At 33.3% G+C, this 22,345-nt stretch overlaps 7 protein-coding genes across 7 annotated transcripts; 3 read left to right on the top strand and 4 right to left on the bottom strand.

The window, feature by feature from the left end:
* Positions 1–399: 399 nt before the first annotated feature.
* PPL_12497 (FNIP repeat-containing protein) lies at positions 400–2,123 on the top strand (the record flags this gene model as incomplete). The annotated part of the gene is made up of 2 exons (XM_020583228.1): positions 400–817; positions 898–2,123. The coding sequence occupies 2 exons, from the start codon at positions 400–402 to the stop codon at positions 2,121–2,123; spliced, it is 1,644 nt and encodes a 547-aa protein (XP_020429415.1).
* A 219-nt stretch (positions 2,124–2,342) lies between these two features.
* PPL_12498 (uncharacterized protein) lies at positions 2,343–3,570 on the bottom strand (the record flags this gene model as incomplete). Its single annotated transcript, XM_020583229.1, has 3 exons — positions 2,343–3,008; positions 3,068–3,360; positions 3,480–3,570. 3 exons carry the CDS (start codon positions 3,568–3,570, stop codon positions 2,343–2,345), a joined length of 1,050 nt encoding a protein of 349 aa, XP_020429416.1.
* A 530-nt stretch (positions 3,571–4,100) lies between these two features.
* PPL_12499 (OBG GTPase family GTP-binding protein) lies at positions 4,101–5,566 on the top strand (the record flags this gene model as incomplete). The annotated part of the gene is made up of 5 exons (XM_020583230.1): positions 4,101–4,306; positions 4,429–4,642; positions 4,724–4,936; positions 5,013–5,294; positions 5,369–5,566. The coding sequence occupies 5 exons, from the start codon at positions 4,101–4,103 to the stop codon at positions 5,564–5,566; spliced, it is 1,113 nt and encodes a 370-aa protein (XP_020429417.1).
* A 1,930-nt stretch (positions 5,567–7,496) lies between these two features.
* On the bottom strand, positions 7,497–7,751 carry PPL_12500 (uncharacterized protein; the record flags this gene model as incomplete). The annotated part of the gene is made up of 1 exon (XM_020583231.1): positions 7,497–7,751. One exon carries the CDS (start codon positions 7,749–7,751, stop codon positions 7,497–7,499), a length of 255 nt encoding a protein of 84 aa, XP_020429418.1.
* A 141-nt stretch (positions 7,752–7,892) lies between these two features.
* PPL_12501 (ankyrin repeat domain-containing protein) lies at positions 7,893–9,455 on the bottom strand (the record flags this gene model as incomplete). Its single annotated transcript, XM_020583232.1, has 3 exons — positions 7,893–8,590; positions 8,875–9,054; positions 9,440–9,455. 3 exons carry the CDS (start codon positions 9,453–9,455, stop codon positions 7,893–7,895), a joined length of 894 nt encoding a protein of 297 aa, XP_020429419.1.
* A 1,155-nt stretch (positions 9,456–10,610) lies between these two features.
* Positions 10,611–12,317, top strand: PPL_12502 (uncharacterized protein; the record flags this gene model as incomplete). The annotated part of the gene is made up of 6 exons (XM_020583233.1): positions 10,611–10,925; positions 11,010–11,197; positions 11,364–11,550; positions 11,636–11,801; positions 11,875–12,164; positions 12,228–12,317. 6 exons carry the CDS (start codon positions 10,611–10,613, stop codon positions 12,315–12,317), a joined length of 1,236 nt encoding a protein of 411 aa, XP_020429420.1.
* Positions 12,318–12,387: 70 nt separating this feature from the next.
* Positions 12,388–21,932, bottom strand: mcm8 (MCM family protein; the record flags this gene model as incomplete). Its single annotated transcript, XM_020583234.1, has 10 exons — positions 12,388–13,068; positions 13,138–14,586; positions 14,648–14,900; positions 15,371–15,503; positions 15,580–16,797; positions 17,197–19,190; positions 19,271–19,567; positions 19,633–19,714; positions 19,814–20,741; positions 21,921–21,932. The coding sequence occupies 10 exons, from the start codon at positions 21,930–21,932 to the stop codon at positions 12,388–12,390; spliced, it is 7,047 nt and encodes a 2,348-aa protein (XP_020429421.1).
* Positions 21,933–22,345: the final 413 nt, after the last annotated feature.

A 22,345-nucleotide genomic window follows, 5' to 3' on the forward strand; every position in this document is an offset into this window, starting at 1 on the left:
TATATTGATTAATTTTAGCATTTCAACAAGATATCAATTTAAAAATAGAGCTTTATACTATGAATTAATTAAGCACCACACTTACTGATTACTAAAGATTCATTTACCGCAGTTGGTCAGTGGATTATTATCCGTCAAACTTCACCAGGCTAACAATTGTGTGTGATCTTTATAATTAATAGTGGTTGTGGATTCCTGAATAATCATGAAGTCTGTTGGTAAGCTGAACCATCCATCTACTATAAATAGTTCTTTAAAAATGTAGTAATCAATCAAACAATCAAACAATCAATCAATCAATCATATAAACAAATAAACAAATAAACAATCAAAAAAGATTTAATTAAATCAGCTTAACTGTACTTTTATAATAAATAATAATTAATAATTAATAATAAAATGGGAGGATCACAAAGTAAACAATTACAATTACATCAAATCATTGATGATATTAAGAAAACAACAACAGTTGTCGATGAGAACACAACTTCGATGAATTTGAAGAATTCAGTTGTCAATGTCTCATCCAAGTTGTTGAATTCAATTATCATTCAGTTGGATGGTACTGACTCTGAGAGAATCTGCTTCAGTCTACCAACATCTGACAAATGGTACAAACAAAAGGATTCCTACTTCAAATTCAACAGTGATACTCTCTACCGATCATTGCGTATCAAAGATCAGTTCCAGTTTACTGCCAACAACGATAAATTCGATGTAACCATATCGTTAAACTCTGATTTTACCATGTTCATCGGTAATCAAGAGGAAATCAAAGATCATCAACTTATGTACTATGAATATTATTATAACTATAGTATGTATCATAAAGTTAAAAACATTCATTTCATTTCACTTTTCTAACTAATCAATTGTAATTTAATTAACATTAAATAGATGATGAAATCATTGATATTCCATCAAAAGTAAAGGTAATTAAACTATCAAACTCATTCAATTCCGATTTGAATCTATTCTTTAAGGATAAACTTGCAAACTCTAATGTTGTCTCGATTTGCTTGGGAAGAGATTTCAATCATTCGTTGGAGAATGTCAAGCTTCCACCTACTTTGGAATCTATTCGTTTGGGTGATTCATTCAATCATCCAATTAGAGCTGGTTTGTTGCCATCGACCGTTACCAGATTGGCATTTGGCAAGGGATTTGCTTCCTACAATGAAACTGTATTGCCAGTGAACTTAAAAGAGCTTGCATTTGAATTCCACTGCGATGTCAACCAGCTACCACAATCATTCCTAAAGTCAATTCCATCAACTCTAACCAGTGTCGGATCTGTAACACCAAGCTCACTCGATCTCCTCAAGAAACAATTCCCATCGATCGAAACGATATCTCTAACCTCTGAGATTCCACAGAATTTAGAGAATGGCAGTATTCCATCGACTATCACCGAACTCACGATCTCTGCACCGACCAATGTAAAACCAGGTTCCATTCCATCAAGCATCAAGCGTTTCAATCTCGGTTTGGGTTTCTTCAGTGGTGAACTCAATGACATCCTGCCAATGGATGCAAAGTACGACAGTTTGGATCTCGGTTACAACCGACATATTATGCCACTCGTAGCCAACTCGTTGCCTTTGAACATCAAGCACCTACGTCTTCCAAGTAGCTACAATCATCCATTGGTTATTGGATCGATTCCCAAATCAGTAGAGTCATTGCATCTCGGTTATGAATTTGACCAAGAGCTTACTACCGGAGTCATCCCCAACTCTGTTAGAGAACTAACTCTCAGCGGTGACTATACCAAACCACTCAACTCTGGATCCATTCCAAACTCCGTTGAAACACTTCATTTCCGTACTTACAACCAAAAGATAAAGAAGAATGTGTTGCCATCCTCCATCAAAACAGTGTCGTTCAGTATCAACGCTTTCCAAGGTAACGATAAGAAACTCATCGAGTCACTTCCAGTATCTGTACAGACCATCTTGATCTATGAATTCACTCAAGCCAAGGTTATCGTCAACTGCAGAAGAATTGAATCAGATCGATTCCTAATGATCAATTGTCAAAAGAGATCATCAATCGTTGGAGGTTTCATCTCTTCCTCATCATTGAATGATTTACTTATAGAGTTATCAAATTCTGAAAATTAAATAATTGTTTAATTTTCGATTCAACATAAAACATCTATGTTTATAACATTTATTATAATATCTATCTATCTAAAATAAATAAATAAATTATAATATTCTGTTAAACATCACTAACTATTAATTTTTTTTTTTTTAAATAAATATGTTTTATTTTTTCTTTTATTATTAAACAAAATGACAATTATAATTTGTTTTGGTCTCTCTTTATTATTACTATTATTAATATGAAGATGAATCGGATACAGTTAAGAATGAAATCAATGTAAATAATTCTGCATTTACATGTTTTTTTACTATTTCACCGGTTGTAAGTGAAACGTAGTAGATGGTGTTGGAAGATACGTTGTCGTGACCTGGCGAAATAAAGTATCCATCCTGGATGATGACTCCGTTACCTCCACAGACTTCAGTCTTGTTGTTGATCGATGTGATCTCACCATTGCTTGGGTCGATTCTGACGAAGGAACGTTCAGTACCTATATACGATGCAGTAGTACCGTAGAGTGCATTCGATGTTGGATCATATGCCAGATTGAACAGATTGGTATCCTGTACGTTGAACCCGGTGAACCAGATGGCATCACTGACCTTACCATCCTTGGTAGAGATTGGAATGATTCCTTCTTTGGTGGTCTGTGTGGAGTTGTCGAATTGTTTGAAAACAATGAATAGCTGTGAAGTGGTCTGATCGAATGCATACACTCCGGAATACTCGGAATCATCTGAAAACTTTCCTGTCTCCAACTTGTGTTTGACAGCACCTGTTGTTTGGTCCAACTCTACAACATCGAACCAACTTGGAACAATTGAATTTGGTGAAATTCCAATCAATTTCTCAGAGTTGGAATCATAAACTAAACATTGTACATACATCTCTGTAGATTCCTAAAATAATATAATAATTAGTATTTTTAAATTAATTTAAATAATAATAACAAACTTACTGGTGAATATCCATTAATAATTAATTGATCATTTGTTAAATCGATACCATAGAGATTGTAATTCAATCCATCACTTAGTAATGTATAGTAGGTGGTTCCAGCGACTGCAGTAACACCCCACGACAAACCATTGTTATTTAGAGTGCTAGCACCTTTAATTCTGGTGACAACATGACCTGGGAATGGATTACTATCGACTTTCGAAGGGCTATAGCTACGAATTGTCATTTCAGTCAATCCATTCTCTTGAGCAAGGAATGTAAAGCCATTGGCAACACATAAATAACCTATTGCTAATATTAATATAGATAGATATATCTTTTTATTAAACATTTTATTTGTTTTATAAAAAAAATGATGATACTATAACAACTGGTTCCTATTATTGTTGTAAAACTTACAGTATATTTACAATTGAGAGAAACACTCAAGATATCTTGAATGATCATTGAACATTCTAAATCAAATTCTAATAAAATGATATCTAGAATGTTTATAAACATTTTAGCATGAATGAAATGTGTAAAGCCATCATAGAGTACTACATATTTTTTGAAGTCCAAAAGTTGGTATTGGATCGGGGAAACGACCCAACAAGAGAGAACAAAAACTACAATTTCAAAATATCTGTGGAACCAAAAATTCATAGGTTCAGATATTTCAAACTAATTCCTTTTGGGAACCAATTTGAGCTCCGAAACAATCAGAAAAAAAAAAACAAAGGTAATATTTGAGAGAACCAGTAAAAGGGTGAACATTCTTAAGCAATATTTTTTTTTTTTTGCTATTTATGTATTTTGATCAAATAGCTTTGTCTTATTCTATTTAAGTAAATTACTTATTATATCTTGTAAATGAGAAGATTTTGAAAAAAAAAATAAAGAACTTAATATTTTTTGATTATTAAAAAAAAAACTTTTGATCAAAAAAAAAAAAAAAACCGTTGTTTTTTATGATTATCCTTTAGTTAAGCTTGTTTTTATTTGGTTTAGTGTTTATATTTTATTTTTATTAGTAGAATATCATATAAAAGATGGGTATTTTAGAAAAGATTAAGGATATCGAGTCTGAAATGGCCCGTACCCAAAAGAACAAGGCCACAGAGCACCATCTCGGTATGCTCAAGGCCAAGTTGGCCCGTCTTAGACAACAACTTTTGGAACCACCAAAGTCATCTGGTAAAACTGGTGAAGGTTTCGAAGTATTGAAATCTGGTGATGCTAGAGTTGCTCTTATTGGGTAAGATCTCAAATCAAATATTATCAAAGATAAACGATCCACGTGTGAATCAAATCACTAACCTATTACAATATTAATAATAATAATAATAATAATAATAATAACAATTATAATCAAACTAGTTTCCCATCTGTAGGTAAAAGTACAATTCTATCAAAGTTAACATCTACACAATCAGCACAAGCAGAATATGAGTTCACAACCTTGACTTGTATTCCTGGTGTCATTCAATATCACGGTGCCAGAATCCAGTTACTTGATACCCCGGGTATCATTGAAGGTGCTTCACAAGGTAGAGGTAGAGGTAAACAAGTTATCTCTGTTGCTAGAACTGCTGTAAGTAATAATATAATACATATAATAGAAGATAGATAGATAGATAATCTAATAATTTGATACAAATTATTCACATCATAGGATCTTATATTGATGATGCTGGACTCTACTAAAGGAGAAATTCAAAAGAGATTATTAGAGGAAGAACTCGAAGCAATCGGTATTAGATTAAATTCACAACCACCCAATATATATTTCAAACAAAAGACTGCTGGTGGTGTAAACTTTACTGCAACTGTAGGACTTACAAAGATTACTGAGAAATTGGCCAAGTCGATTCTACATGAATACAAAGTATGTATTTAGATATATTAGTAACACTTAGTAAATACATAACAAACAGTTATTAATAGTTATGTAACATTTATAGATTTTCAATTGCGATTTAGTGGTTAGATGTGATCCAACAGTAGATGAATTAATCGATGCCATCGAAGGAAGAAGATCATACATCCGATGTTTATATGTATACAACAAAGTCGATCAACTCTCGATGGAGGAAGTAGACAGATTGGCCAGACTACCAAACTCTGTCGTTATCAGTTGTAATTTAAATTTGAATTTGGACTATCTGTTGGATAAGATTTGGGAATACCTAAGTTTAGTTAGAGTCTACACAAAGAAGAGAGGAGGTAACTATCATCAACACTTTGTAACGATAATAACACGATGGATGACTAATCGATTTCTATTTAAACTACTATTAATTAATTAATGATTACAGAGGCACCAGATTTCAATGATGCTGTTATTTTAAGATCGGGTGCAACAGTGGAACATGTCTGTGGTTATCTCCACAAGGAATTGGCAAATCAATTTAAATATGGTTTGGTTTGGGGTGTTTCCGCTAAACATTGTCCACAAAGAGTTGGACTTGCTCATCCACTGGAAGATGAAGATGTCATTCAAATCGTCAAGAAATAGTGTTGACACAATAATCGAACATCAATAATAAAATAATAACAACAACACCACTTAAACCAATAACAATCAGTATAACCAGGATCAATAGTAATAGAATAAATCTCTTATATATTTGATTATGATTTGTTTTATTTTTAATATGAACATTTTTTATTTTTATTGATCAATAACTAAAGCAGTTATTTTTGAAAAAAAAAACAAAAATAAAAATCAAAGAAAATTCAAAGAATTAATTAGATTTTTTGTTGATTCATCCCACAATCAATCGAAGGTTGTTTGCAAATGATGTTTATAAGTTGTTTATTAAACATAAGATGTTGGTGTTTTGGTCTCAGTGCACAAAGTAAACGTCTTACTTCGTATTTCTCAAAAACAAACAATGTATCATGATTCAATCTGGCTGCGTAAAAGACCTCCGATAGCGTAGATGTTAGGCTTACCTAACTTCGTCTCTCATGGTGGATTCGGGACCATGAATTTGGTTCCGATGAAACAAAAAATAACCCCTTGGTAACTTACAAAAAGAAACCAACCACGCTATCGGATGTCGCGCAATCACTGAACAAGACCCACTTTTGTACTTTCAATCTAACTTTTGTACTTTCAAGCTATCTTTTTTTTTCATCTATAAATACAATGCTTTTGTTTTCTCTCAATTAGTTTTGTATATATTTATTTATCTGTATATAAAAACATTAGTCGCGTTTGTATGGTAAAAAATTAACTTATACTTGTTCAATCACAGCATTGTTAAGTTGATTTTTACTTTTTTAACCTCAGACTGGATAGAGTCTGAATCCATCAGTGTGTCAAAAAAATTGTTGTTTTTTATTTATTTTTTGACATGATTTTTTTTTGACCTTGATTGGAAAAGATAATTATTTTCGATATGCAATATATTGTTTTTAGATATCAAATGAATAATGGAGAGTAATAATCAAATAGATAAAATATTCGTTAATCTATCACATTTAAATAAAATAATAGGTTGTTTAGATGAAAACATTCACAGAATATGTTTTAGTTTGGTGTGCAAGAGATGGTTCAATGAAGAGATAAATATTTAATATTCAACACTGATAATATCTATATTAACTCTAATAATAATAATGATATTACTCATAATCATAAACATGCATTGTTGAATGTGAATTTCAGTTTGAAGAAATATTCCCAGAAACATTACAATATCACTTTGAATTGCTCCAATATTTAAGCGATAAGATTCTTTCGATTCCATCCAACGTAAAGATCGATAAGTTGATAATAGAAGGATCCATTAATCAGGAAAATTGTTCACTTTCACTTCCATCTGGAATCACATCAATCAGATTAGATATGACATTGGACCAAGGAGATGGTTTTTAAGAATCGATGGAAATGATCAAACAACTCTGAAAGAGCTACGACTTCCATATTTTGATATCCAACCCCGTGCATTCATACCAAACACCATTTAAGAGTTGGATATTGGTGGCAATTCACTTATTTATTGTTTAGATTTGATCAAATCAATCGATTCAATCAAAACACTTATGTTTTGAAATTTCCAAAAATTGAAATCATATCACCAGAATCTTTCAAAACAATCAACAATATCATCTATACTGTAGAAACTAATAGTAATATTGTTATTTACAGAAAGTTAAACGATAATTATTTTTTAATGTATAGTAATCTTTTTGGAAATATAATAGCCAGAATATTCCATCAATCTAATTTACCAACGAACTTAAACAAACAATTTAAAAAATATATAAAGTCTATTCCTTTAAAATAAATATTACTATATGTTTATTATATATATCATAAATTTTACAAATGATTATTTACAAATTCTATTTTCGAATCGATGTATTCATTCAAAAGGTCATGTAATTCAAAACAATAAGGTAATCTTTTTATCATTTGCTGAAGATAGAGTACCAACTTATCGATAGGTATCGAAATATTTCTGAGAATCCAATGAACGAAACTTGAATTGTGTAAATGCTTCGATTTTTTTGATTATATCAAACTCTATTGACTCGATTGTACATTCAGTACGATTCGCTAGCAACCATCCAAGAATATCTATTTTTTCATTGTTTAACGCTTGAATGAGTGCCTGTTTTGTACATCCTTCACTACGGTTTTCATTTAAAAACCGGATAATCTCCAATTTGTTGAAGGATGCATCACCCATTGTACGCTCACTGAATCCGAATCTGTTTTTTACTCCATCGTTGTTCTGATGGAAGAACTCTACCACTTTAGGATTTCCGAAATAAGCAACTCTTTTCAGTATTTTCTCACTTGGTAGATCACCAGTGTTTTCTTGGAACCACTAAAGCATTGCCACGTCGCCAGCCGATGCTACGACATCCAATATCTGTCCGTGTGAATGACCTTCTGTACGATTCTCTTTCAGCCAATTAACCATTTCCAAGTTAGAGTTAATGGCGGCTATGTTCATTGCTGCTACTGAACATCCTTCTGTACTATTCACATTTAACCATTTCACCAATTCTATATGGCCCGCACCAACAGCTGTATCCATCATCTCGACAGTGTAATTAAGATTACAACTCTCTTTCAACCATGTAATAATATAAAAACGATTTGCCTGTGCTGCGAAATTAAGAGATTTCGATGTACTTCTATGTGTTGTATTGGAATGTAACCATTTCATGGCATCGAAATTGCTTGACATAGCTGCTAAATCCATTACATTGTCTGGGCATACACATCCAACACCATAGATAAATTTGAATAGCGTGAATCTATTTGGATATTTTATTGTTGAAGATATGTATTGTGGTTTACTTTGGTCAAACAAATTGTTATGTAAAAACAACACATATTCTAGGATATGTTGATGATTTGCAGCGAAACCAGAATAAAACATATCGGAACTCGCCAAATCTTCGGATCGATTCTCTGCTAACCATTTGATTATTCCTATATCACCGTAGTAAGCAACTTCATTAAACACATTTCCATCGATTTCAGATCGAGGTTGATCAGAATGCTCTTTCAATTTGCCTAAAAGCAATTTTATCACCAAATCACCAAATCATCGGAATGCGGTGAAATTGTAAAGGCACTAATATAATTCCAGTTGTAGGTTGGAAAGCGGTCGAAAAGATAGTTTATCATATTCATTCTACCGTACATCGAGCAGCAAGTTAACATGGGCTTCATAACTATTGAGAAGACCATAATCTTCGTTCAGTGTGATCTCTACTTTGTTTCTTCTCTCGATTTGAAAGTGCTCCAATAGGTACTCGAATGTATTCATATCATCAGCTCTGATCGCACCAGTAAACACTGGATAGCTATTGTAATTGATAGGTTTGGTTCTATCGCTGAAATAGATTTCAATTGATCGATATATCCGTGAGCAGCTAACACCTCTGGTAGAATGGTTACTCTATCCCATTTATAATGAAGTCTACCATTAATACTTGAAATATCAACTACATATTTGAATATCAATTTATTTAACACTATATTATTAAATACCAATGTAAATTATTTTTTATCCATTTCTTCTATTAAAAAAAACAAATAGATCTAAAAATTATTTAAAATCTTTTACATTTTTAAAAAGTTTTGTTTCAAAGAATGATCACCAACCACTTTTCTTATTAAAAATTATTTTTTTTTAAAACAGATATATAAAATGGAGAGTTGCAGTAATCAAATAGATATTTGTTAATCTATCACATTAAAATATTAAATAAAATAATAGGTTATTTAGATGAAAACATTGACAGAATATGTTTTAGTTTGGTGTGCAAGAGATGAACCATTGAACAATGATAGAGATAAATATTTAATATTCAACACTGATAATACCTATATTAATTCTATTAATAATAATGATATTACTCATAATCATAAACATTTCAAGCCAACTGTGCAAATATTGTTTGACCAGAACGATTCTAATTTTATTCAAATGCAAAAAGAGGAAAAAAATGTTTGTTTACAAAAATGTGTAAAAACATGATTGGAGTATTAAAAAAAAAAGTTATTTTTAATCAAAATTTTTCAAAAACAGAAAATATCTTTGCAGTTTTGATTTTTTTTTTTTTGTTTTTTTTTAGATAATTACCTCTGATGTGAGGTAAAAAAGAATCAATGATTGGCTTCGGGGGGATAAACACCTGATCAAACATCAAGGATATACTCCACAATAATCAAAGTCGATTAGATAAATAGTTATTTCGATTCAGATAACTAACCAAGTTAGTAGCTTTTTCAACATATAATTTTAGTTTTACTTTTGTGCACACAACAAAGACAGATATATAAATATTAATCATCATTGTATGTAATCAGTTTAAAGTTATAATAATAGTAAGAAATTAAAGCGTATTGTTTTCATCCACAAAAAAAAAAAAATCATCGATTCATTTCTTTATGTTCATTGTTGTTTAAATTCTAATACAATTTAACCAAATTAATTATTTTTATTTTCACAACAAGAACAACAACTAAACACTAAAAAAACAACACACCATGTATATCACATGATTTCAAAAACACTCTTAAAAACGAATCACATATAATCACACACACAATTTTCAGCTTAACACTTTCAAAGTATTACTAATTTTTTATCATTATTATCTTAAATTCAACAAGTCTCCTTTTCTTCCCTAATGAATTTACATAGCTTAATGAAATCGTTTTGTTTTTATTTATACAAATAAAAAGTTATGTTTAGTTGTTGTACTAAAATGTTGGCAACAATCTACACCCTTGCAACTATACAACAAAGTATGTTGTTTGAAAATTTTAAATTTATAATTATCCTTTCATAACTTTTTATTTTAAATATGTAGACTTATCTTTTTGGATTTGTTTTTTTTAATATTATAATTTTAATCATTCTTCTATCTATACATAGAATCATCATCACACAATATATATATATATATATTTTTTTTTAAAAGTTTATTTATTTCTTCTTTTATTTTAAAACATAAACTAACAAAATAATTATATTTAAGAGTCTTTTTTATATGAGTGATTAGTTTTAGTTTTGCTCAACATCATGACGATCAGAACTGATTCCAAAAACTCTATACACAGCAATCGTATCATAGAGGATGAGTCAGATAGCGATATAGAGTCTGTCAAAGAAACCAAGAGAAGAAGAAGACCTTTTCAAAAGATTGGAATAACTTTTCTGGGTGTTGCAATCATTTTCTCATTGTTATTAGTTACAGTGCCCGCAGCATTGTTAAATCATGTAAATACTTTTGTAGATGGTGTTTTGTTTCGTGCACTGTTCGCCGCTTTTGTAGCATGTCTCTTTATATGTTTATGTTCGATTTATTATCTTGGTGGTGAAAATCAAGCTTGGGAGGTAGGAACAATCAATCGATCAATCAATCAAAGATATTTTTAGCATCAAATTAATTATTTTTTTTTTTTACAATTCATTCTCTAGGATCCAGAAGGAAATGATCTTAATTTAAGTTTCCAAAATATTACAGTGATTCTAGGTATTGTTATAGAGTTTGTTCAATTGTTTTCATTTTCATTCAATCAGTTAAGTCCATTTTTGGGATCAGAGGAATTAAGAAACTTGAACTACCTAGCAATACCTTATGAACCTGGAAAAGTCTTTAGAGTCATGTATTGGGTTCTATTTGTAGTTTCTTTCTCCCCATATATATTTGTAGTATCAGTTAGATTAATTTTACATTTCTATACTATAAGATTGTAGGTATCAAATCTTTTAAACAACAAACCCAAATCATTAAAAATAAAACTAATCAATCAATCTTGTTTTCAATTGAAGTGGAGAATCATATACATCAAATTTTATAGCTAGAAATGAACAAAGATATTATTCGATATTATGGTTTCTTGTAAACACTATGTATCTACCAGTTATGAGTACTATGTTTGGTGGTGTTGATTGTACATTCCAATCCGATAATAATATAGTTTCTTGGGATTCCGATCCATCATTAACTTGTTTAAGAGTAAGTGAAATCACATAATCTCAGTCTGCATACAACTACTAATTTTTACTAATCAATTTCAAACGTATTATTATTTCAACTTTAGGGAATTCATATAGTTTTCATTGTGTGTTCAATGGTTGCATTGGTAGTTTATTATCCAGCAGCATCATTTGCGCAATCTCAAACACAAAACATTTCGGATATTAAATTTAAACCAACTGTAGTATTTATATTTGCACAAGGTAAAGTCTTATTGGCAGCCATGGCAGGTAAGTTTAAAACAACAATATTGAACATCTCTAAAACTTCCCATTCATTTGTATCTAACAATTTTATTTCAAGTCTTTGCAACTAGTTATATATATGTATATCTCGCAGCAGTTATAGTTGTGAATATTGTATTTTTAGGAATTAATGTTATATTGGAGCCATGTATTGTTGAATGGGTAAATCGTATGAGAACAGTATTTTTTTCATTTTGTTGTATTTCAACGATTTGTTCATGGCTAGCACTGATACCAAATATCAAAGATTTCGTTCCAATGATTTTAATGATATTTGGATGGGTAGCATTTGCCGTCGTCTATTCAATGTTGTATTATTTTGAAATTAATCTTGGTATTTCAGAAAAAGTAAGTAAATTCCATCATCATTTGAAATTAATCAAGTAAAACTAATAAATTAAATCAATCTAGATATTTTCACTTATTCGCGTCAAAGAAACACCAAGAAAACCTCCACCTGAATTAAATAAGAGTAGTAGTCATATAAACCAAAACCTTTAATATCATATATAAAATATTAAACTCTTATTTAAAATATATTTATATCATTAACAACATGCACACAGTTTATTTAAAAAGAAGCTTGTACTTTATATTTACTACCTTTTTTCAAAATCATTCCTTGATCATTGAGTATCGAAAATATTTCTTCAAACTTTTCGATTGGCATTTTGTTTTCTTTCATTATTTGATAGATCTCATTCTTTGAGAATTCATTGATGCCTCTTTTCGTTGATTCACGACTGAGTACCGATGTGTATTTCTTGACCAACGATGCTTTGCTCATTCCAGACGATCTTCTGAAATCCACATTTCCATATTCATCTTCGAAAGTTTCAATGAGTGATTCTTTAAAGATTTCAACCACATCCAATGCGTCTGATTTCGTAACTTCTTCTCTCAACTCTAATTTTGCTCTTGCTTCGGACAATCTGATGAGTGATTCCAATTGTCTGGTAGTAACAGGTGCACTGTCTTGTTTCGATGCTCTGTTTCTAAGTTCCAGATAAAAGTTTTGTATAACTTCGATTGCTTCATCAGAGAGTTGGGGTGTAACAAATTTTTTGGCATAACTAATATACTTTCTCAGAATGATTGGTGAAATCGCTTCAAATTCTTCGTTTGGCTGTAATATGAGTTTATAGAGTAAAGGCATTGGTTTGCCTCCATTTTCAAACTGACTAAGTTGAGAGAACATCTGTGAGGACTGTGATGATGTTGCTTTTCTTTTATTATCATTTCCAGAGTGTAACTATTTAAAAAAGAAAGTTAATTAAATTTTTCTTATAAAAAAAAAACAAAAAAAATAAGTTAAACTTACATCCATAATATGATGAGAAATAATTTTATCCATATTTTGATTCGGTTTATCTAGTAGAATGAATATCAAATCGAATCTGGAAAGTAGAGGTGCTTTCATTTTAATGTTTTCTGCAACGGTTTTAGCTCTACTGTAATGTCCACCAGCTGGATTGGCAGCTGCTATGACTGATGTTCTTGCTGGTAGATTACACACAATACCTGCTTTGGCTATACTAACTGATTGTTGTTCCATTGCTTCCAATAGTGCAGTATGTTCTTTCTCCATCTTATCGAACTCATCTATACAACAACAACCTTGATCACCAAGAACCAAAGCACCAGCCTCCAAAGCAAAATCACCAGAACCACCCTCTCTTGTCAAACTCACTGTCATACCAGTTTTCGTAGTATATCCACCACTGACATATACACCACGAGGCGATATATTCTGGAATGCTTTCAACATCTGTGATTTACCAAGACCAGGATCACCGACAATCAGGACATGCGGATCACCACGAATAGGCAGCTTGTTCTTTTCACTCCTTGCATTGCCACCAAAAAGTGCTAGTGTAAGTCCTGCCTTGACCATCTCATGTCCATAGATAGATGGACAGATCGAGTGAACGATGAGATGAAAGATGTTGGGTTGTTCAGCGATCGCTTTGATTCCATACATGTCCTTCAGTGAGAAATTAACATTATCATTCTTTGTATCATCAGTATTCTTGTTGGAATCTATTGAATTTACATCTATGTACATATAATAAACAGTCTTGTTAGTATTGTGGAAGCCATCATCTTGTTTCAAAACCTTAATGATTCCACTGGCAGTAACAATATCACCAGGCACCACAGATTCCACCAGATCTTCAGTGAGTTCACATTCAATATTCTTTGGAATACCACTCTTTTGATCCTTCTGATCGGGTTCCTCTTGTATCTTTATCTTTTGCCAATCGACGGTGACAGCGGTGTGTCTCAATGGTTCGAATGTCTTACTCTTGCAAGTCAGCTCTTGACAGGCAGTCGGTAAAACAACACGACCCTCTGAGAAATGTTTCAGTTGCTGATGACCACACGATGCGCACCGAAACACCATCGATCTAACCAGTGGTTTCACATAGCCAACTCTAATGACAGTTCCACGAATCGACACAAACTTGCCAACCAGATTCGACTTTAGTTTCTTCATTGGCAAAATCGGTTCAAAGTTGGCAATTCTCACATTGATCTTCTTCTTTTTGTTGAGAGTCTGTGTAGTCTGACTGTATCGTAGAGTGTCATCTTCATCCATTACCAACGGACAATAGAGAATCTGGTACAATACAACACCCATACAATCGATTACAAACTGTGGTTTCTCAATCAGTAGCATATCGAATCTATCGGATGGTTTGAAAACATTATTCTTCAAAGACACATAATCCAATGTAATTGCATTGTTTTCATCTGCAGCATATATATTCTTTTATAACTAATTAGATATGATGATATTCTTGTTAAAAATAAAAAGGTCAAGTACTTACATCTTTACAAAGCACTCTAAAATAAGGTAATAGCAATTGAATGAATGTCAATCTATCTTGATTTAGTTCGAATTCATCTTGTGCTACGTTTAATGCAGATTTAGCTTGACTATCTATCACAGGGAAATACAAACGATAACCAATCAACTCTTCTAAAGTATCTATATTTGGATATACATGTTGTACAACATCCTCATCTACACGCATCAACTGTGTATTTGGTGGGTGATGATTATCTCCATTAAACATGATTCTTTAAATAAATAATATTTATCTGACATATAATAAATAACTCTTATTAAGTTTTATCTACAGAGTTTTGTTTGAAAAATCAATCTGCAATTATATTTTTTTACAAGAAAAATAAATTTTTCGAACTTCTTTTAAAAGGGAAATTTCTTGTCTGAAATCTAAAGAAGTAAATTTAATTGATATAACTTTTAAAATAGACAAGAATTGTTGATGTTCCATATTAAATAAAAGGTTGGTGAAATAGAAAATAAATATTTTTTTCAAATCATTTATTAAATATATGAAAATAAAAATAATAAACTGATTTTATGACCATATACATATGTTGTTGGATCCACAAGTTGACCATACTGTTTGTTGGAATACTCTGATGAGATCAACTACGCTGTTTAGATGTTGTTTACACTCTACTTGTTTCTTTATGGTAAAAGTAGTTGGATCGTAGATATAGATGGTACCGAAAGAACATGCCCATGCATAACTGCCAAACTGGAGAATCTTTGTGATGGGAGAAGACAATTCCAATCGCTTGATAACGTTTCCTGTTTCATTCCAGATGCTGACGGAGCTATCTTGACAGGTAATCCAGATGTTTCGGTCGACGCTACCAATGGAAAGAATAGGTTGACTATGTTCATTGTGAATAGCAACCACCTGGTAGGTCCGAGGATCAATTATACACACCATATTGTCATGAGTACACCAAATGAGATTTTGATGGAGTATCATTTTGTCGGTACCTTTCCAATCGGCGCCACTCTCTGAAACCTTTATCACTTCAATAAGATCTCTACTTCCACACTCGAAAATTAAGAGAACCGGATAGTTTTTGAATGCAACCCAGATCTGTGTGTCCTGTGATGGATTCAAATTGATTGTTATCATCGCAGAAACAATGGGAGTACTTGGTTTTCTTGAGGGAATAGGTGTCAGTGCATTGTTGGTAGATAGAGTGAATGATGTACCCAATGTTGGATTGGAAGTAGAGTTTGATATTGAATTTGTGTTTGTATTGTTATTGGAGTTTGATGACATTGAATTGGACATTGAATTGGACATTGAATTGGACATTGAATTGGATATTGAATTTGACATTGAACTACTTGTAGTACCACCAGTGATAAGAGTGATTTCATTAAGATCAATACGGTCTAGTGGAATATTCTGATTGATCACTCTCGATATGGCCAACAGCCATTGATCTCTTTCAGTGAGTGATTTAAACTCCAACTCTAACTTTCTTGATTCTGGATCCGTGATGTGTAGTGTTACCTTGAGTGGAGTCAAAGCCGATGGTTCTTCAATAGATGATCCGGCCAATATCACAGTACATTTCGGTGATTTATCACTTTGTTTCTTATAGTAGGATAGTGTTTTATTCTTTCTGTCCAATACGAACCAACGTTGTGCCCAAGATTTTCTTCTAAGTGCACTGGTACCTCTTGCTTTCTTATTGATATGCTCCGATTTGAATTGTGCCAAACTATCGTCACAGTTTAATCTCCAAGCATTCCAAATCTTGATGTAGCCATCTTCTCCACCCGTCCAAATATGTTCTTCGTCGACCAGCAACATCGAATGAATCGGTCCTCTATGTAGATTCGTCTCGTAGAGGATCCGCTTACCATTCTCTGCATTCCAAATCATCATAGAGCCAATTGAAGTTGCTCCCCAAACTCTTCTATTCTCCCACAGCAACGATGTAATTTTCAAATCTATCGGTTGTGTTCTCAATGACATTTGTAGTTGTCCACCGATTGGAAGTGTTTCCTCAGGGTTGGCAGTCTTCAAATTCTGATAGGTCATCTGTGGCTGCGAGAGAAGTGGTGGACTAATCATATTGTGACCGATCATCAATGGAGAGATACAAGATTGACTCATACTTGGTGATCCCAGTGCTAGCGAGAGAGAAAGTGGTGTCTTTGGTGACAATCCACTTGGTGACACTGTCAGGGTGATATTCTCACGTTGCAGCATCTGAAGAAGACGCTTGCAGATCTTGGTGAATGTAGGACGTCTCTCAACTTGTCCATCCCAACAGTCTCGGAGCAACGAGCAATAATCTTGTCCAACAATAGACTGTGTGTATTGCGATGGAATCGATGGACGTAATCCACCTTTGATTTCCTCTTCCAGCAGTGAAACCATCGTGTAGTTGTACTCTCGATAAGGATGTTGACGTGTCATTATCTCGTGCATAATCAAACCGAAAGCATAGACATCCGACTTGACTGTGTATTCCTCCTCACGAAGAATCTCTGGTGCCACCCAAGTGATGTTACCAACCGGGAAATTACGTAGTTTATGTCGAAGTGCTTGTATGATCATACGCGACGACAATCCAAAGTCACCTACTTTTGCGCGGATTCTTCCATCCTTGCGAGTGAGTAGAATGTTTGGAGATTTCAAATCACGGTGTAGCAACGGTGGTGAAACTGAGTGAAGGAAATTCATTCCTTTGGCAATGTCCAGTGCCAATGCAATGCGATGCGCCCAGTTGTCATTGAGAATGTCACCAGAGTTGCTATGCAAGAATTTGTAGAGGTCGCCACCATCGACATATTCCATCACCATGGTAAATGGCTGAGTAGTAAAACCTATGAGATTCACTACATTCTTGTGCTTCAGATCACTCATTACGTGAATCTCCTTGCGAAACTCTGAGAAGATACGAGGTGCATCGTCACCTATGACTTCGAGCTGCTTGACGGCAACAGCCACTCCATTTAGCTCAGCGGAATAGATCTTTCCACTCGCTCCACGACCAATTAGTTTTGGAACTTGTATTGTTTGTTCAGCCTGTAACTCTCCCTTCTTTATCGTTCCACGAACGACTAGACTTTGATTTTTCTGGTCGAAATTCACTTGTAGATCGTTGTGTTCGCCAAACGACATTTGTTCAGAGTTGAGTGGGAATCCTTCGGCGAGCTGTGTGGAGTTTGGAATGGTTCCTTCTTTGGTGAGCAGTATGGTCTGACTTTGGTGAATGTCAGTGACATTGGAGTTTGGTAAGACAACTCTGAGTGTTCGTCTTTCCTTTTCCAACTTTATTTGGTCGTATCTCAACTTTTTCGATCCCGATCCCCAAAAGTCTACGAGTGCTACATCCGGAACAAAGCTCTCCAGTGAGATACGTCGAGGTCCACACATTAGGAACCAATTACCATTGGAAGCGGCCGATTCACACTCGTTAAGTGTGAACAGTGTCTGTTGTACACTTGCTTTCAAAATACAATGTGGACATGGAATGAGTTGCGATGCTTCCAACGAATACCAACTGCTACTGAGTGCTTCGATAATCTCGACAATGAGACGTAGCAGTTTGGCAGCCATTCCTTTTCCAGTTCTAAGATCGCTTCTCACCGATACTTTGATGGTCATTGTCGAGGGACTGACTTCAATCAACGACGTTGCCGCTGGAACATATGGATTGGGTGAACTTGCTTCCAACACCAATCCATTACGCCAATAGAGAATTGGTTTCATTGAATACTCTTTGGAAACAATCAAACGGATCAACAAACGACTGAACAAACCGATTGGAATGAACACCATTTGGAACCAACGATTGTATTCAACCCGAAATTGATCGTTTGGTGGCCATAGCAAATCAAAAGATGGACGTTTGTCTGGAAGTTGCGAAGGAATGATGAATCGCTTTGAGAACTCTGGTGCATTGGGATCTTTGAGGGTAAAGCTATTTTGATGAATGATTCCACCTCTTGGTAGTGGTGACATGACACCACTCACATTGCTATCCATACTGGGAACCTTATTGAAATTGGTAGAGGTACCGACCACTGAATTGTAATCGATAGAACTTGATCTTTGACGGTATGAAGTTGGTGTAGATGGTAGTGATTGTTGTGTTGCCAATGCAAGATCAATATTTGATTTTCTATTGGGAGTGGTTTGAGTTGGAGTAGTTTGTTGTGGTGATGATTGTAATTGGAATTGTTGTTGTTGCTGTTGTTGTAATTGTAATTGTAACTGTTGTTGTGATGATATCAATAATGGAGATAACACCTTTTTCATATCGGATTGACTTGGTTTAACACTGGTACCAGTAATTAATGAACTATTCTGTAAACTATTATTACTATTTACTGACTCCAATTGTTGTTGTTGTTGCTGTTTCGATTGGAGATAGGGAGACGATATATACTCCATATTGGACAACTCGAATTCCAGTGGAAACATCAATTCGAATCTCTCTAATAAATTAATAAGCAAAGTTTGAAAAGATTCATCTTCTAAAAACTCAGGTGATTTCCAAATTTGTAATAAATCACTACATTTAAATATTAAATAAGTTTGAAATTAATGTCTGTCTCGTAAAGATTGATTCGAATATAGTTGTTATTGACATACCTCTTTTTTAATATACCATCTTTTATAAATTTATGTTTGGTTGTAATTATGGAAGCAAAAATATCAGTTAACCATTGAGGATCCAGGAAAACATAATTTTCAGTCTGTAGCGAATTTAAATTATTATTGCTATTGTTATTAATGTTATTACTATTACTATTACTGGTGGTTGTCATATTTTGGAAATTTAAATCCTCAAAATAGGCAACACAACCCATTGAAGATAATGTTTTTGTTGCTACTTTGACATGAATTTCATCATGGAAATCCAGTGAAGATAATACCATTAGTGTATAACTATATAATAATAATAAGTTATTTAGAATTAAATTGAATGTGTAAAGATATTTTTAATAACTTACTTTTTCCAAGATAATACAGGTGATGTCAATGATGATCTTTTCTTGATTATTAACTTTTCAAGTTTCATATAGAGATCGGGTACTTGTTGTTTGATGAACGGCATGTCTTGGATAGCCTTTTTCAAGAGGTTCTGGAAGTTATCAATACCAACCAATGAAGTGCAACTCAGTACACATATACCTTTGAGTTTGAACTTTCGGAAGTATTTCATGTAGATATTGTTTAGGATCTGGTCTAGTTCGTCCTCGGTATGAGTTTGAAGGAATTCATCAAGATGAGTTCCAACCAGGATGATTGGGGCATCCTCTGCTTTCATTCGAATCGAATGTAACCAAAATTCAACTTTACTATTCACTTCTGGTTTGCATAGATCCCATACCACCGTATACAATGCTTTATCAGTCAAGAACATCTGATGTGTTGTATAATACAACTCTTGACCTGCACAATCCCAAATTGACATTGTTACTTTTTGACTATGACTCGTATTACTACCACTATTATTATTGCTATTACTACTATTGCTAGTATTATTATTATTACTATTAAAATTATTAATATTACTACCTGATCCTGTACCACCACTTCCACCACCGGATGTTACGTTGTTTGTTGAAGCATTTCCAGATTGATCCATTGTCGGTCCACTATTACTATTATGTCCACTGCCAGCAGAAGAGTTGGTATTTATGTTATTATTATTGTTGTTATTTGAATCATTACTATTGTTACTGGTTATTTTGTTCATCATTGTGTCTTGCATAGGACTGGGTGTGGTTACTGATATTTGAGGTGAAGAGCTAAAGTTGGTGAAACTACCTAAACTTAATGCGTTGTTACCATTAATATAACTATTGTTTGGTATATCCAAAACGATTTTAATTTCATCGATATCGATTCCATCTGTAGAAACATTGCTACCTAGATGATCGGTTGTCTTTACCACCTTCTTTTTCATCTTTAGACACTTGACCAGACTGGTCTTTCCAACATTCTCTTGGCCGACCAACATGAGTTTAACACGGAAACTAGGGTCACCAAGAAACAAATCCTCGAAATATCGTTTAATTTCACCAAGTCCACCCTCGGCAATTCGTTTCGGAGGATTCTGAAGGTAGTCAATGGTTCCGATCAACGTGAGATTCACCAACGATCGACAGTTGATAAGATATAGCGGGAGAATAGATATGATATTATATGAGAGATCCAGACTCACCAGATTGATAAGTCGCTCCAATTCGGTAGGTAAACTAGATATCATGTTGCCAGAGAGGTCGAGACTAGTGACGTGTGTGAGGGTTCCAATGATGGGCGGAACCTGAAGTATTCCAAGTCCGGAGAGGTCGAGTGTTGGCGAACCGGTGTACCAGCACCGGTAGATACGCTCCATTGCTACATCTCTAAACGATCGTTCGAACGACATGTTTAAATCACGATTTCTAACGACTACTTTGTGGTCTATAGATTCGAGGTAGTTGTTGTCGATCGTTACCACCGAGAGATGGTACGGTAGATTGCCGAGTGTTCGCAACCGATTATTCGATAGTTTCAATGTGAAAAGTGATTCAAACGATGGTAGTTCAATGCATTCGATATGATTATATGATAGGTCTAAATTGACGAGGTTCTGAGGTAGATGCGATGGTGGGATTGTTCTCAGGAGATTATGCGAGAGTTCCAGTGTTTCCAGTTGGTGAAGTTGATTGAAATTATCGGGTAGTTCTGATATTGCGTTGTCACAGAGATTGAGACGACGTAGATTGCCCATTTTATTTGGAAACCAGTAGGGTATTTCCACTATGTAATTGCGCTGCATGCTGAGCACTTCGAGTGCACTCATCTGTCCGATGAGCGTGGGAATCTCACCGAGCAGGTTGTCATCCAACTGCAAGTGTGAGATTCGATAGAAATCGATATCACCAAACCATTGCCTATCGAGATAGTGTAACTGTTGTTTCTGAAGATTGAATTTATATTGTTGTTGGAAATGAAGACGTGGTGACGTCAACATGGACAATTGATTTTTAGTGGTTATAACTTGTGATGAGCTTAATCCACTTGTTTGATTTTGCTGTTGATTGCTAATATGGTTATTGTTATTATTATTATTCGATGATCTGTCATCTATATAACTAACAGATCTATTTTTTCCAAATTCCAATTTTTGTTCGACATGTTGTTGTTTTATCAAATTTGAAACAACATTTTCATCTTCGTTTTCCTCCAATATGATATCCAATGTCTTTGGAATTTGATTGATAACAAATGATCGATTATCACTTATTACATCAATATCCATATTTCAAAAATCAATCTATAAAATTCCAGATTACTAATTTAGTTAATATTTTGATTGTAATTAAATTATTTGGTTGATTAGATTGATTTGTATGATTATTTATAGTAGATGTAAAAACTAATGATTAATTATAAAATTTACAAAAATAGAAATACTAAGTAAATTTCATTAAATACTAAAAAAGATAAATTGTTTGATTGGATATTTTATTATGATAAAATAAATTTGATTGGATTGATTTGGATTGATTATATGTTTTTAAAATTTGATGAGAGATTTTGATAATATTTGTTGATTATATGGAATTAAATTCATTTGATATAAAACTAACTTTTAACTTTTTTGTAATATGTTTGGTTTGAGTGGTTAGCTAAATAATAATGTGGTAAGTGATATTTAAATAAATAAATTAA

Source organism: Heterostelium album, assembly GCF_000004825.1.
Source record: "Heterostelium album PN500 unplaced genomic scaffold PPL_scaffold10, whole genome shotgun sequence".
NCBI lineage: Eukaryota > Evosea > Eumycetozoa > Acytosteliales > Acytosteliaceae > Heterostelium > Heterostelium album.